This window comes from Schistocerca cancellata, chromosome 9, assembly GCF_023864275.1.
Source record: "Schistocerca cancellata isolate TAMUIC-IGC-003103 chromosome 9, iqSchCanc2.1, whole genome shotgun sequence".
In the NCBI taxonomy this organism is placed as follows: Eukaryota; Metazoa; Arthropoda; class Insecta; order Orthoptera; family Acrididae; genus Schistocerca; species Schistocerca cancellata.
The window spans coordinates 239,784,406-239,801,303 of NC_064634.1; the positions used below are offsets into that span (position 1 = coordinate 239,784,406).

Sequence of the window (16,898 nt, forward strand, 5' to 3'; positions counted from 1 at the left end):
GTTCTTGGATTGCATCTGCAAGACGTCTCAGTTATTGAGAATAAATGTCATCACTGGTCATTACACGTAGTAGGCAGCAGATCATAGTATACCATACCGTTGCTCTTCAACCAGATGCATAACATTATACTTTGTGGATGCGCGCTGTGCTTTGTACGTTCAGTCATTGCTTGTTTATGCTCAACCATTCCTTTCTTTTTCCTTATGTTATCATAAGACATCATTTCTTGTCCCCATAACGATACAGGAAAGGAACTGTCGGACTCGTTCACAAGCCAGATTACTGATGACGAGCAAGCAGAACATGTGGAACCCACACACCTGATTTCCGAACGTTCCACACTGCGTGCAAATGTCGCACGCTGGTGGATGATCACAGTTCATCAGATTTGCCAGTTCTCGACTACACTCACGTGGATCGTTGTGGATTAATGTGTTTAAGCGACCTTCATCGAACCCACAAGGTCTTCCTGAACGTGGAGAGTCGCTAATGTCAAAACGATACTCCTTAAAACGAGGAAGCCATTTTCATGCCGTGCTTTGTCAAATGGCATTATCCCCATACACGGTGCAAATATTTCTGTCTGCCTCCGCTTCTGTCACCCCTGTACTGAACTCAAACAGAATAATATGTCGGAAATGTTCTGGTTTCTCCATTTGGCACTACATTTTCTAGCGTTCACAAGTTCACTCACTCTCCCCAAATGACCAAGTGGCAGTATGTTAGCACATATAGCAACAGTGAACTACAAATAAGAATGACAATCGATAAATAAACCCATACCAACAGAAATACCAACTCGCAAAATAAAAACGATACGAACTTATGTACCAAGCTCTGCTACCGTACTGTAGAAGACGTTCTACCTAGTGGTAGTCAGGCGTTATTTTGTTTAGGCTGTTGGAGTCATACATCACAACCGATGAACACACTGATTGCACGCTTTCTTTTTCGGACCCATCTGACACTTAGTTTACCTTAAAACACATGTTATTTTACCTGTTTTTTCTTTTTTCGAACAGTCATTCATTGCATTAAATACTACTATATCTACACTAGTTGGAATAGTATATGGCATCCTCTACCCTGCCAACTCTTCCAGTTATGATCTGTTGAATGTGCTGACAGAGTCCTGTTGAATGTGTTGACAGAGTCCACAGGGCATTGCTTCATAGAGGGAGTGGACAAAAAATGGCAAGCATTAGAGCTTCCAGTCGTTTCGGGAGGGAAACTGCAGGCCCTGTTTGGTTTTCAAGGAACTCTTATACCATTGTTCCTGAAAAATATTGGTAAGTTCAAGTAATGGAGGTGTATAGTGATCACGCATCTTTCTCTCCAAAATAGAAAAACGAGCGATAATATTGAGATCTGGTGAATAGGGTGGCCAGGAGAGATTCAACAGTTCATCCACCTGCTCATAAAACCAATCCTGAAAGATGCGAACTGTGTGAACACGGAACACAGCGTAACCACTGCGGAAAAAATTGTATCATAAGGGGAGGGGGGGGGTGATGTGCCAATATGGTCACATAGTCCTTGGCTGAACTAATCATCACCAAACCTCCGCGATGTTTCACTGTTCGGACGTAAAGTCGGCCAGAAGTTGGAAACAGTGTGAAACAAGACTCTTCCGAAAAACTGATTTGTTTCCATTGTTCCATAGTCCAGGTTTTATGGCTTTGGCACCACGTTTTCCCGTTAACGGGCATTTGTATCACTGATACGTCTTCTTGGAATCCCATCTCGCCTTGCAGTTACCTGCTTCTGGAGCTCTCTTCGTCTTGTTTTGGTGCAGACACGGTTGGCGAGTGCGACATTGACTTCTGCAGTGACTTTTGCAGCTGTCACCCCTTATTTACCGTTAGAGCTTCTTAGTTTTCGCTACAATTTCTTCATTGATCGTTCGTTATGATCACTCAAACACACTTTCGTTCACGTTGTGAGGTGACAGATGATGTTTTTCCGCTTTCCCTGTATGCGGTATAGAAGTCTGCGATACGTTGCCTCTTGAAACACCGCACACGCCGGTTATCTTGGCTTCGGGACCATCCACCATATGAGCACCAGCAGTTTGTCCACGGTCGATTTCACGTAGCTCCGACATAATGCACTCAAAACTAGACAGAACACTGTTCTGACCACGATTGACACGTCCAAATTGTTGAGGGCATCGCACAGGTACCGTTCGTGGACAATTACAGATGCTTGGCTAGCATCTGCATTTATGCACAGGTATTCACTTTCCGAGATGTTATCATATTTTTCTCCAACTCCTGTACATTCGTCAGTTTACTAACATGCTAGGGGCGTTTGAAAAGTCCGTGCAAAAATCAAACTACTTACATGTTTGGGGTAAATTTTATTTTTATTTTTCGACATAGTCTTCTTTTAGACTTATACACTTCGTCCAACGCTGTTCTAATTTGTTGATCCCTTCCGAATAATTGGAATTGTCCAGGTCTGCAAAATGGCTATTAGTTGCTGCAATCACCTCCTCGTTTGAATAAATCTTTTTCCCGCCAGCCATTTCTTCAAATTGGGGAACAAATAGCAGTCCTAGGGAGCCAAGTCTGGAGGATAGGGGGGATATATGAAACGAGTTGGAAAACTATTTCCAATAATTTTGCGACCACAACTGCTGAGGTGTGTGCTGATTCATTGTCGTGATGGAAAAGGACTTTTTTGCGATCCAATCGCCGGCGTTTTTCTTGCAGCTCAGTTTTAAAACGGTCCAATAACGATGAATAATATGCACCGGTAATAGTTTTACCCTTTTCCAGATAGTCGATGAAGATTATCCCTTGCGAATCCCAAAAGACAGTCGCCATAACCTTTCCGACCGAAGGACTGGTCTTTGCCTTTTTTGGTGGAGATTCTCCCTTGGTAACCCATTGTTTAGAATGTTGTTTGGCCTACCTGGACAGCTGCAAGCCATCCTTGCAACACTCCACACGATTCCGTTTTTGGTCAAGCGTGAGCAATCGCGGAACCCATTATGCGGATAGCTTTCTCATGTCCAAATATTTATGCAAAATGTTATGTACCCGTTCATTCGAGATACCCACAGCATTAGCAATCTCACGCACCTTAACTCTTCTGTCATCCGTCACCATATCATGGATGTTATCAATGATTTCTGGAGTCGTAACCTCCACAGGGCGCCATAACGTTCAGCATCACTTGTACTCATAAGGCCACTCCGAAAATTTTTAAACCATTTATAAACTGTTCTAATAGTCACCATAATGTTTATCAAGCTTCTCTTTAGTCTCCCGAGGAGTTTTTCCTTTCAGAAAGTAATGTTTAATCACCACACGAAGTTCTTCTTCGTCCATTTTTTGACAATCATTCGACTTTCTTGATTCACTCGAATGCCAAACACAAAGAAATAGACCAATATGACTGAAGCTTGGTGTGCGCTGTTTCCAAAGATGCTACGAACTAAACATGACCTCTATACACCCCGGTGGTGCCATCTCTCGAACTTTGCACGGACTTTTCAAACGCCCCTCGTAGGTCAACAAATTCTCAGCAACAAAATATCATGTGACTGTTATTATGCATTTTCATAGCGTAGGACATTCTCTGCGCAACACTTGTAAGATGGTGTCTGTGACGTAATCTACTGCCGAAACCATGAGGACGCAAGCTCTGTTACAGATATTGCACAGCATGCTGGCAGCCTTACCACAAGGAGTAAGTTCGCTGCAAATGTGAGTCTTCGTGAAAATACGTGTAGATGTGTCTCACGTGGCAGTAGTTCTGCGCCTGTCTTCTGCCGCCCCCCCCCCCCACACACACACACACACACTTGGTTGGAATTCGGACAGACTACATTGCCTTGTGCTGAGTAAAAAACCAATTACCAGTATTGATGTCAGTAAAGGAATCTCTAAGCGCAGCCTTGACATTCAGCAACAGTAACCGCTTAACTGGGAGGCGTATCGAAGTACGGTGGAAAGACTATTTAACGCGACACGGTCGTTGGGCAACGAGAAGCGTTTTCTCCGCTGGATGCGAGCGGCAGGCGTCATGCTTCCAGACAATGAATGCTGCGATCTCTCACTTAGAGAGGCGCTTAGCCACGCAAGTGGCATTCTGACAACACTGCGAACGCGTGTGGAACGAAACTGAAAACGAGGTTTAAAATAAAGACGCACTGCTGCAGCAAAGTGCATTACGTACACCGTAATCATGTAAACAGCTCCTTCTTCTTGAAACATCGTACACTGTCACCGCGTGTTGTATGCAGCACAGCATTTTTCGTGCAACGGTAGAGAACTCAAAAGCCTTGTAATAGATAAGTACATTATTTTCGATTTTATGATATAATTCGGATTAATCAGAAACATTAATTCTCCTGATGTTGCACAATGCATATCGATTTAGGTATAAATCAAGTCTTGGTGCGGTTCCACAAAGGGCACACTTGGCAACTCGTAAATAGGTTTCAACGCCGCTGCACACTTGCTCAACACAACACTGAATTAGTTCCAGTCTCTGATACAGATAAAATAACACACTTACGCAGATCAGGGCAATTCAGCAACTTGGAGCTACACTTATTTCTACTGCTTTGACAATCAGCTTCCCAGTATAGCCTTCTTGTCTATGCCCAATGAACTACATGAAGAAATACACAATTAACAAAAAAAAGGGCTCAACGTAGCTACTAAAAGTCAGACACAGTCACAGCGGCAGTGGTGTTTATAAAGTAACTTGTTCTACACGCCGAACGAGGTGGGGGACAGTGGTTCTAGCGCTGGATGGAGCAGTGTACGAGGAAGTCGAGCTTAAGTCTCCGTCCGGACATCCAGACCACAGATCTTCTCCCGTTTCCCTAAATCGATTAAGACGAATTGCGGGATGGTTACTTTGGAAAGTTTACGGCTGATTTTGTTCCCTGTGCTTATCGAGACCCAACTTGTGCTCCGCCTTTAACGACTTCGTTTTTGACTGGACATTAAACCTTACCGCCGGCCGAAGTGGCCGTGCGGTTAAAGGCGCTGCAGCCTGAAACCGCGAGACCGCTACGGTCGCAGGTTCGAATCCTGCCTCGGGCATGGATGTTTGTGATGTCCTTAGGTTAGTTAGGTTTAACTAGTTCTAAGTTCTAGGGGACTAATGACCTTAGCAGTTGAGTCCCATAGTGCTCAGAGCCATTTGAACCATTAAACCTTACCGTTTTTTTTTTCCTACGTGTAAATAACTGCACCCGCCACAGATAGAAAAAGACTCTAAAAAACATGCAGCTAACTAGTTCCGTATTTAACTTCCGCGCGAAATCCGCCAGCGGCACCTACTCAGGAACGTGATCACATACATAGAGATTCTCCCTAAAATGGAGGATTCATGATAGCAACGACATCCATGGACAGCAGTGACGTAGAGCACCACTCAGGAATGTTGCAAGTTTACCCTGTCGAGGCTTACAAAGTAATGACGACGCATGCGGCCGGTTGAGCCGAATCCTCACTAACCGCACATGGCGGCTAGAAAACTACGAAATTCAGATAAAATATCACTGTCAGGCGTGATAAACATTACCAGTTCGTTAAATAAAATTAATATTCCCAATCAAAGTGGTAGTTGTTCAACGTAATGTTTTCAACGCATCACAAACCAACGGAGTCTCAGAATAACGGAAGGATAAGGAAATATTACCACGGAAATATTTAGATTAAACTGAAGTGAAATTACCGCAGACAGATGATTATAGTAAAAGAAAGTGTTTTGTTATCACAATATGACTTCTCACATCTTCCTGTTCTATACTGTTTCTGGCATCGGACTGGCATTGTACCAACCATCTAAATGAAATGTGCTGTACAGGCTTTCGTCAGGCACTTCTACGATTTTTCACATTACTGTGTGCGTTGGTTTTAAACCGTTACCATATGCGACAGATAGTTCATGTTTTCGTAGTCGGGGTGCTCGGATATTCACTAGAGCACTGGCCGTGGCAGGTCAGGGGTAGAGTTCGAGCTGCGGTCGAGTATACAGGGTTATCCGGAACTCAACAGACAAATTTTCAGATGTGGCAGTATGGACGAACACGAGAAAAAACATGTTCGGTAAACATGGGATCTAAAATACATTCCTAAAGAACTGTGAGCACTTATTTGTCTCTGCTGCCGATAAACACGTCTCTTCTACTGAGCAAGTGCTCATAGCTCTTAAGGAGTGCATTTTAGAGCTCATCTTTACCGGACTTTTTTTCTTGTTTTGATGCATACTACCATCTCCGAAACTTTGGGAAGCAAAGAGCCTTCAGTAGAAGAGCTGTGCCTCTCAGAATCTAAGATGAACAAGTGCTCATATATCTTAAGGAATGCATTTCAGAGCATATGTTTACTAGACGTTTTTTTTCTTGTGTTAGTCCACACTATCACATCTGCCAGTTTGTCGGTGAAGTCCTGGTTCAGTCTGTATACAATTTTAAAGTGCTACAAAGTTGAATCAGCGTTTATGACTTGAAATACACATTCATGTTGCTCACTTCTCTCCTACTTTCTCACCTATCAGACGTCCAAAGACGGTACAATGTACCTCCCGACATCTCTTTTTAGTTTTATTTTTACGTACTTTTTGTTGCATGGATTCACAGTGAGTATATCCTCGAGAATGTGAAACATGCCACAAAATAGGGATACGGAATTTACAAAAAAAGTGATATTCCAGGTCGATGTCGAATAAGTAAAAAAACTTCTTATACGTACCTTCATTTAAGAGGTAACAATAAAAATAAACAAGTAATTGTACAACACACTGGGGTTCATGGGTTGCTTTTGAGGCTATTGTAATCCCGGATTATCAAGCAGAAAATAAGTTGGCAGGTTACTAAAAGGAGAAGAAGGAATAATTTTTAATGTCTATAGAGAACGAGATCTTTAGAGACGGATCACAGACTCGGATAGCCCCGTTAAGGATGAGGAAGGAAATCGGCAGTACATTTTGAAAGAATCCATCCCGGCATTTGCCTGGAGCGATTTAGGTAGTCAGGTTATTTACACTGATCACATTACTCCATTGAAGGTGTGCAAATGTAGGATTTTTTCGTATAATCTCATATCATTGATGACATAAGCATCTATCGGTTCTGCTAAGAATTTCGTCAATGGTTTGGAATGAGTTGACCACCAATAAACGCTTTAGGCTTCTCTTAAAACGATTCATCAATCGGTAAATGCTTTTGTTTGCTGACAAGTTACAGAAAATACGTTTTTCTTAGTATTGGGAACCTTTCTGGACTAAAGTTTGCGACTTTGAATATACATCTACGTGATTACTCTGCTATTCACAATAAAGTTCCTGGCAGAGGGTTCAATGAACCCCCTTCAAGCTATCTCTCTACCATTCCACTCTCGAACGACGCGCGGGAAAAACTAGGACTTAAATTTTTCTGTACGAGCCCTGATTTCTCTTATTTTGTCGTGATGATCATTTCTCCCTAGGTAGGTGGGTGCCAACAGAATGTTTTCGCAATAGGAAGAGAAAGCTAGTGATTGAAATTTCATGGGGAGATCCCGTCTCAACAAAGAACACCTTTGTTTTAATGATTGCCACTGCAATTCACGTATCATGTCTGTGGCACTATCTCCCCTATTTCGGGATAATACAAAACGAGCCCCCCTTCTTTGTACTTTCTCGATGTCATCCGTCAGTGCTACCTGATGCGGATCCCACACCGTACAGCAATACTCCAGAATAAGACGGACAAGCGTGGTGTAAGCAATGTAATTACTAGACCTGTTCCACCTTCTAAGTATTCTGCCAAGGAATCGCAGTCCGGTTTGCTCTACCCACAGCATTATCTATGTGATCGTTCCAAGCTAAGTTATTTGTAATTGTAATCCCTAAGTATTTAGTTGAATTTACAGTCTTCATATTTGTGTGACTTATAGCGTAATCGAAATTTAGCTGATTTCTTTTAGTACTCACGTGAATAACTTTACACTGTTTTTTATTCAGGATCAATTGTCACTTTTCGCACCATACAGACATCTTACCTAAATCATTTTTCAATTACTTTTGGTCATCTGATGACTTTACAAGACTGTAAATGACAGCATCAACTGCAAACAATCTAAGACGGCTACAGAGATTGTCTGCTATGTCGTTAATATAGATCAGGAACAGTAGAGGACCTATAACACTCCCTTGGGGAACGCCGGATATTATTTCTCTTTTACTCGATGGCTTTCCGTCTATTACTACGAACTGTGACCTTTCTTATAGGAAATCTCGAATCCAGTCGCACAACTGATTACATATTCCATAGGCACGAAGTTTGGTTAGGAGGCGCTTGTGAGGAACGGTGTCGAAAGCCTTCTGGAAATCTAAAAATGTGGAATCAATCTGACATCCCCTGTCGATAGCACTTATTACTTCATGAGTGTAAAGAGCTGGTTGTGTCTCACAAGAGCGATATTTTCTGAATCCATGCTATGTGTCAATAAATCGGTTTCGTTGAGGTATTTCATAATGTTCGAATACATTACATGTTCCAAAACCCTGCAGCAAATTGGCGTTAGTGATATGGGCTTGTAATTCAGCGAATTACTTCTACTTCCCTTTATGAGTATTGCTGCGACTTGAGCAATTTTTCACTCTTTAGTTACGGATCTTTCTGTGAGCGAGTGGTTGTACATGATTGCTAAATATGGAGCTATTGTGTCAGCATGCTCTGAAAGGAATCTGACTGGTACACAATCTGGAGCGGAGGCCTTGCCTTTAGTAAGTGATTTAAGCTGCTTTGCTACACCGTGGATATCTACTTCTCTTTTCTCATCTTGGCAGTTCATCTTGATTGAAATTCAGGAATGTTTACTTCGTCTACTTTGGTGAAGGAATTTCGGGAAGCCTTGTTTAATAACTCTGCTTTAGTGGCACTGTCATCAGTGACTTCACCGTTGTTATCGCGCAGTTAATGTATTGATTGCGTCTTCAAACTGATGTGCTTTATGTATGACCAAAATCTCTTTGGGTTCTGCTCCAGATTTCCAGACTTTTTCGTTGTGGAAATTATTAAAATCATCTCGCGTTGAAGTACGCACTATATTTCTAACTTCTACAAAACTTTGCCCATCTTGGGAATTTTGCTTTCTTTTAAATTTGGAATGCTTTTTTTCGTTGCTGATCCGTTTTGTGTACCATGGGGAATCGGTACCAGAATCTTCATGAAACAGACAAAAACAACAGAAGTAAAATACCGCGAGAAAGCCAACGCACACATGAAGACGATTATTTACACTATACAATGTTTACATAATACAGCGCTGTAATAAATAAGTGTACCACTTGTGAGTACGGGTGAAAAAAGGTTGAGTGGATTTAAAAACGCATCAGTAACATTGATTGCAGTGATGTTGTTAGGGGCCCCAGTATGGAGAAAATCGCGAGGTCCTGTATCGCTTGCGTGACCGTGGACAACTGCTTTGCGCATGCCGTCAGCATAGAACACAGCGTTAACTGCTTCCTGCCGCTTAACAAGGATACGCGGAAATGGCAGCAGGATACAATACTGCCACACCTGCCCCATGTCCCCCCTCCCTCTCTCTTGTTTGACGCGTTGTCCTCAGGAGCAGTGCGAAAGGATGGTTATTTTGCGGACAGAGAGAACGGTTCCTCTTCCAGATCCACAGGACCCCAGCACAAGAGGCCACTTCCCTGGGTGTGTTGTCACAGTTCCCATTAACAAACAGAGTCCGCAGAGTGTAACTGCCTTTGGAGAGCGCCGAGTTACGTAGGCGGCATTTCCGCTGGGCGAGGCTATGAGCACCGTCCCTTTGTGCTGCTGCAGTACTTATTAAAATATAGCACGAGAAGACGTCTTTTAAACATAATAAAATAGTATGACCAGTTATGAAAGTTGATGGTTATTATGTGTCACAAGCCGTTTCAGGTATTCACCCTCTGCTGACAATCCACACGATACTAATCTTCAGCACTTTGTGTGGTACGCACACAAACGCTTTATCTTTCTGTGCATACTTTTGTAGTCATTGGTGGTCCAAATACTACATGTTCCTACTGAGATAATAATCAGATGAGGCTTGGGGCTTTCTTGGCTGGAGTATCGCATCGTCTTCGGTAAAATTTTCTCCAACATTTCGTCGCCGTGACTGGTGCTTCATGAGTGTTTGTCTACACACTCACCTAACACCTTCATAATCAAATACAATTAGGTACAGGGACTGTTCTTTTGCCAAAGCTACCATTGATTTCCTTCCCCATGGTTGCGTTATGAGTTTCCTTCATGAGTCGATAGGTACTAAAACCTCAGGCTTCATCTCTTCCTTCCTTCCCCCTTCTACAATTATCGAGGCACGCTGGACTCGTATTCGGGAAGACGACGGTTCAAACCCGCGTCCGGCCATACTGATTTAGGTTTTCCGTGATTTCTTTAAATCGTTTCAGACATTTTATACTCAGGAAACAGGCCTTAATCGTGCCCCGACTAGCCGTCTGCTGCCTACAAGGCAGTACGAGGAGGGATCTGTGCTCGTGGGACATATCATCACCGAGTCGCCAGTCTCTCCAGCCGTTATCGCCAGCAGAGAATTCCGATTGGTTGCGTCACTACTTTATTCAAGCAGCTTCTCATTTGGCCTCACGAGGCTGAGGGATCCCCTACCAAACCTCCCTCAGAAAAATATCTGAGGAGCTACCGAGAATCGAAACCGGCTCTTTCTGCATCGAAAGCAGAATCGCCGACCTTTCGGCTACGAAGACATCCCCGTGACAAAAAAGTCATGTCCCGAGGTACTTCGGATATCACCATATTAATGTTATTTAATAGCACATGGCTACATAGGCACTCTGTGTGTCTCGCGTACAACAAAAGCGACTGAATTGGAGTTTAGACTACAGACCAGACATCTACCGCAAACAAACGTCAGTAAAATGTGGTCAAATATTCGGTGTTCTCCTCCCTTTAGTGAAACAAGTCATCATCATCATCATCATCGTCATTTAAGACTGATTATGCCTTTCAGCGTTCAGTCTGGAGCATAGCCCCCCGTATACAGTTCCTCCATGATCCCCTATTCAGTGCTAACATTGGTGCCTCTTCTGATGTTAAACCTATTACTTCAAAATCATTCTTAACCGAATCCAGGTACCTTCTCCTCGGTCTGCCCCGACTCCTCCTACCCTCTACTGCTGAATCCATGAGTCTCTTGGGTAACCTTGCTTCTCCCATGCGTGTAACATGACCCCACCATCTAAGCCTGTTCGCCCTGACTGCTACATCTATAGAGTTCATTCCCAGTTTTTCTTTGATTTCCTCATTGTGGACACCCTCCTGCCATTGTTCCCATCTACTAGTACCTGCAATCATCCTAGCTACTTTCATATCCGTAACCTCAACCTTGTTGATAAGGTAACCTGAATCCACCCAGCTTTCGCTCCCATACAACAAAGTTGGTCGAAAGATTGAACGGTGCACAGATAACTTAGTCTTGGTACTGACTTCCTTCTTGCAGAAGAGAGTAGATCGTAGCTGAGCGCTCACTGCATTAGCTTTGCTACACCTCGCTTCCAGTCCTTTCATTATGTTACCATCCTGTGAGAATATGCATCCTAAGTACTTGAAACCGTCCACCTGTTCTAACTTTGTTCCTCCTATTTGGCACTCAATCCGTTTATATTTCTTTCCCACTGACATTACTTTCCTTTTGGAGATGCTTATCTTCATACCATAGTCCTTACATTTCTGATCTAGCTCTGAAATATTACTTTGCAAACTTTCAATCGCATCTGCCATCACAACTAAGTCATCCGCATATGCAAGACTGCTTATTTTGTGTTCACATATCTTAATCTCACCCAGCCAGTCTATTGTTTTCAACATATGATCCATAAATAATATGAATATGAAGTGAAACAAGTAATGTATTTTTTTCAGTAACTGTGTATAGTCCCTGTGTGAAATGGCGCACTGGCTATGACACTGTACTGGCATTCAGGAGCCGCAGGTTTCAAATCTCCATTGAGCCATCCACTTTTCTGTGTTTCATAGCAGCGCCATATCGTTTGAAGCGAACATTAGGATGACTTCTTTGAGAAAGTCACTGTCATTGTGCTGCTTCATCCTTATTCGAGTAAACTAGTTCTCTAATAAAGACGTCGACTACATGACGTTAGACTGTGACCTTTGTTCAATTTATGTCCCTTGTAGCTTCTTTACTAAGAAAAGTTTACACTGAGGGGACAAAACATTATGAGATAGCGATATGCGCATATACAGATGACGGTAGTATTGCGTACGCAAAGTATAAAGGAGCAGTACATTGGTGGAGTGATCATGGCCGCATAACGGGAATTAACAGTCTTTGTACGCGGAACGGTAGTTGGAGCTGACGCATGAGACATTCCATTTCGGATATCATTAGAGAATTCAATACGCCAAGATCCAACAGCTTCAAGAGTGTGCCTAGAATACTAGGCCTTCACTTACCGAACGAGAGCAGCGGCTTTTGCGTAGAGTTGTCTGTGCTAACAGACAACCAACACTGCGCGGAATAACAGCGCTAATCAATGTGGGACTTAGGACGATCGTATCCGTTAGGACAGTGCGGTGAAATTTGGCGTTAATGGGCTATAGCAGCAGACGACCGATGCGAGGGCTTTTGCTAACAGCATGACATAGCCTACAGCGCCTCTCCTGGGCTCGCGACCATATCGGTTGGATCCTAGACGACTGGAAAACCGTGGCCTGGTCAGATGAGTCCCTATTTCATTTCGTTAGAGCTGATGATTGGGTTCGAGTGTGGCGCAGACCCCACCAAGCCATAGACCCAACTTGTCAACAAGACGCTGTGAAAGCTTATGGTGGCTCGATAATGGCGTTGCCTGTGTTTACATAGAATCGACTGGGTCCTCTGTTCCAACTGAACCGAACTGTTGACTAGAAAAGGTTGTGTTCGGCTACTTGAAGACCATTTTCATCCATTCATGAACTCTATGTTCAAAAACAACTATGGAATTTTAATGGATGACAATGCGCTATGTCACTGGGCTACAGTTGCGCCCCACTGGTTTGAAGAACATTCTCGACAATTCGAGCGAATGATTCGCCTCCCAGATCGCCTGACATGATCCCGTCGAACGCTTGTGGGACGTAATCGAGAGGTCATTTCGTGCACAAAATCCTGCACCGGCAACAATTTTGCATTTATGGATGGCTGTGGAGACAGTTCGGCCCAACATTTCTGCAGGGAATTTCGAACGACTTGTTGATTCCATGCTACGTCGAGTTGTCGCCGTAAGCTGGCAAAAAGATCCGACACGATAGTAGGAGCTATCCAGTGATTTTTGTCACCTTACAAGGGAACCTCCCCATCGCACCCCCCTCAGATTTAGTTACAAGTTGGCACAGTGGATAGGCCTTGGAAAACTGAACGCAGATCAATCGAGAAAACAGGAAGAAGTTGTGTGGAACTATGAAAAAAATAAGCAAAATATACAAACTGAGTAATCCATGCGCAAGATAGGCAACATCAAGGACAGTGTGAGCTCAGGAGCGCCGTGGTCCTGTGGTTAGCGTGGGCAGCTGCGGAACGAGAGGGCCTTGGTTCAAGTCTTCCCTCGAGTGACAAGTTTACTTTGTTTATTTTCGCAAAGTTGTGATCTGTCCGTTCGTTCATTGACATCTCTGTTCACTGTAATACGTTTAGTGTCTGTGTTTTGCAACCGCACCGCAAAACCGTCCGATTAGTAGAGGGCCCGAGTTCGATTCCCGGCTGGGTCGGAGATTTTCTCTGCTCAGGGACTGGGTGTCGTGTTGTCTTAATCATCATCGTTTCATCCCCATCGACGCGCAAGTCGCCGAAGTGGCGTCAAATCGAAAGGCTTACACCAGCCGAGCGGTCTTCCTGACGAGAGGCCCTCGTCACACACCATTATTATTATTAGTAGACGAAAGGACGTGCCTTTCCAATGGGTACCGAAAACATTTGATCCCAAGGTCATAGGTCAACCTATTTCTCCACAGGAAAACACGTCTGATATATTCTATACGACACTGGTGACGGCATGTGCGTCACATGACAGGAATATGTTGTCGACCCACCTAACTTGTACTCTTGGCGAATGGGTAAAAAGATTCTTCTACCTTGCCCGATTAAGGTTTTCTTGTGGATGTGATATCATAAATAAAATAAAATAAATTAAACTTTTCACTCGAGGGACGACTGGAACGAAGGTCCTCTCGTTCCGCAGCTGCTCACGCTAACCACGGGACCACGGCGCTCCTGAGCACACATTCTCCTTGATATTGCCTATCTTGGACATGGATTACTCAGTTTGTATATTTTGCTTATTTTTTTCATAGTTCCACACAACTTCTTCCTGTTTTCTCGATTGATCTGTGTTCAGGTTTCAAGGCCCATCCACTGTGCCGACTTATAACTAAATCTGAGGGGGGGTGCGATGGGGAGGTTCCCTTGTTAGTGTGTAAGCCAGACATCTGCAGCAAGGAAAGGTCACCGATACGTAGTCATAGATTCGGGCTTGTCTTCCCTTTAGTGCAGCCAGCGACGTACTTCTGGTCAGCAACTCTGTGTAGTGCCTTTGTGAACTGGCGCACTGGCTATGAAACTGGAATGGCATTCAGGAGTCGCAGGTTTCAAATCTCCTTTGAGCCATCCAGATTTGTGTGGTGCATGGATCCCCCATACCATTACTTCTGTCATTGTGCTTCTTCTTGCTTATTCGACTAAACTAGTTCTCCGCCTCGGTTAAATTCGTCGACGACCTGTCGTTGAAGGGTAGCGTTCATCTCACACTAGGTGAGGAGAACCCTACGTCATAGTGACGTAACAGTACGACAACGTGACGTAAATAACCTAAATCGACTACATGAGTGCGTAAATCGATCTTTGCGGTTGTACCGATAACGTCAAAGCTAAATGTAAATTGTAAATACATGTGTACAAACGAAGTAACAGGAGTTATCTGTTACGCTCATCCCAGTTGAATTAATTTTTAAGCTGTAACCCCAACAATTTGGGATGGTGTTGTGTGTTTCACGAACATAATGACTGTCTGAACAAAGGAACCATAATGAAAGTAAAAAAAAAAAGCTTTTAGTCAATTTTTTTTAAAATCCGATGAATCGTGCATAAATCGTGTGGATACAAACGTGAAATAATTAATTATTAAGCTGCAATCCAAAGAATGTGGGATATTATTGTGTGTTTCATGTACATAACGAATATCTGAATGAAGAAATCGTAACCATAACGAAAGTGTCTTGTTATTTTTCTAGCCTGAATTTTTTTTAAGAATCCAACGTATCGTGTCTAAATCCTGTGGATAGAAACATGAAATAATTAATTATTAAGCTGCAATCCAAAGAATGTGAGATGTTATTGTGTGTTTCATGAACATAACGAATATCTGAATGAAGGAATCGTAACCATAACGAAAGTGTCTACGCATTTTTTAGTCCGATTAATCGTGCATAAATCATGTGGATAAAAACGTGAAATAGGGAGAAGTTAAAGTGTTTCGTATTTTTATAAAAGCCAATGAATTGTACATAATTCATGTGGGCAGAAACGTTAAACTCAGAAACTGAAGTTCGAGGTAATATCGAATGTTGCTGGAAATATTAAACCATCTACGTCGATTTAATTTTGCCTTCATGTTGTAAATCAACTAAGAACAATGAACAGATTCAAGACGCACACAACAGTCGATAGGACAACTCGTGAAACTCTTGATGACGCCTGACGCGTGCCTACGTCACGTTGATGTAGGGCTCTCCTCCCCTAGCGTGAAATGATTGCTACCCGTCGTTGAACAGTGACCTTTGTTTATGTTACGTCTTGTGTGGCCACTTTACCGAGGAAAGTTTAGGTGTGATAGAAAGTTAAGAACCGTGGTATCGCGCAACATATGTAGTTCCGGTCCCACAGCTACCTTAAATTCCTAGGCTGGGCTCTCACCTTGAAGGGCTCCACTTCCCTCTCGCGGGCGATGAGAGTGCTGAGCGCGGGCAGGATGTACTCCGGGCCTCGAAGGCCCTTGGCCTCCTGCGCGCCCAGGAACCACACGTAGTAGGAGGACTTCTTCATGTCCTTCCTCATCGCGGCGGCCGGCAGCTGTCGCGTTGCTCGTGGCAGGTACGGCTGTGCAGTGTGGGTCGCCGCGCTGCTAGGCGCTGCGCATAGCTCCCACCGCGGACACTGTTCCAGGCGAAGCGTCCACCGCAGTCGCGGGACCACGAGAAATCACGCTGCGGCAACACACGTAGCACAAGCGACGTAAATCGAGCACGGTACAGGCCAGAAGTTTCAGGGAGAGAGTAACACGCGATACACAACTCACTAGTTCCGAAGAAAAGAGTCAACGAAGGTAGTTTTGGGAAGAGCTAAGTCTTCAGGTTTTATTTGGACCCGGACGGTAATGTTGCTCGAGGCAACGGAGGCCGGTCGACTGTCGTCCTTGCACAGGGGTGGGGCGCACGGGAAGACGCCCGGTCGCGTTCGAGACGCGCAGCCGTGCCGTGAGGACGGCGATTAAGGAACGGGGCGCGTGGAGGGCAGGGTCCGCGAGCTCCAGAAGGGCGGCAGCGGCAACGTGTGAGCGCGCATTCCAGGGCGGGCGGCGCGCGCGCTGGGACTCGTCCTCTGCGGGGGCTGGCTGCACACTGCGGCCCGCGCTACCTGCGACCTGGATCCTCGGCGCGCTGCCCCCTCCACCGGCGCGGCCGGGGGAGCGACCGCCGCAGAGGCTGGTCGTGACGTAGACAACCTGCCGCTCACCTCGGCGCGCCCTCGACAGCCCCGCCGGCCGCCGCTGACCTCCATCGGCCGAGAACGCCGCCCGCGGCGACGCGCCGCCCAAACGTACGGGTGCCGCTGCCGCCAGCAACAGGTGGTCGGCTGCG

The 16,898-nt window shown here is 44.5% G+C and overlaps 1 protein-coding gene across 1 annotated transcript in view; it reads right to left on the reverse strand.

Annotated features, from left to right (window-relative positions):
* LOC126101313 (SKI family transcriptional corepressor 2-like) overlaps nucleotides 1-16,644 on the reverse strand; it is a 411,488-nt gene extending 394,844 nt beyond the window's left edge. The window contains exon 1 of the mRNA XM_049911989.1: nucleotides 15,955-16,644. Within this exon, the coding sequence (XP_049767946.1) occupies nucleotides 15,955-16,095 (141 nt within the window). The 5' untranslated portion in view covers nucleotides 16,096-16,644. The remainder of the gene's footprint in view (nucleotides 1-15,954) is intronic.
* Between the last annotated feature and the right edge of the window lie 254 nt (nucleotides 16,645-16,898).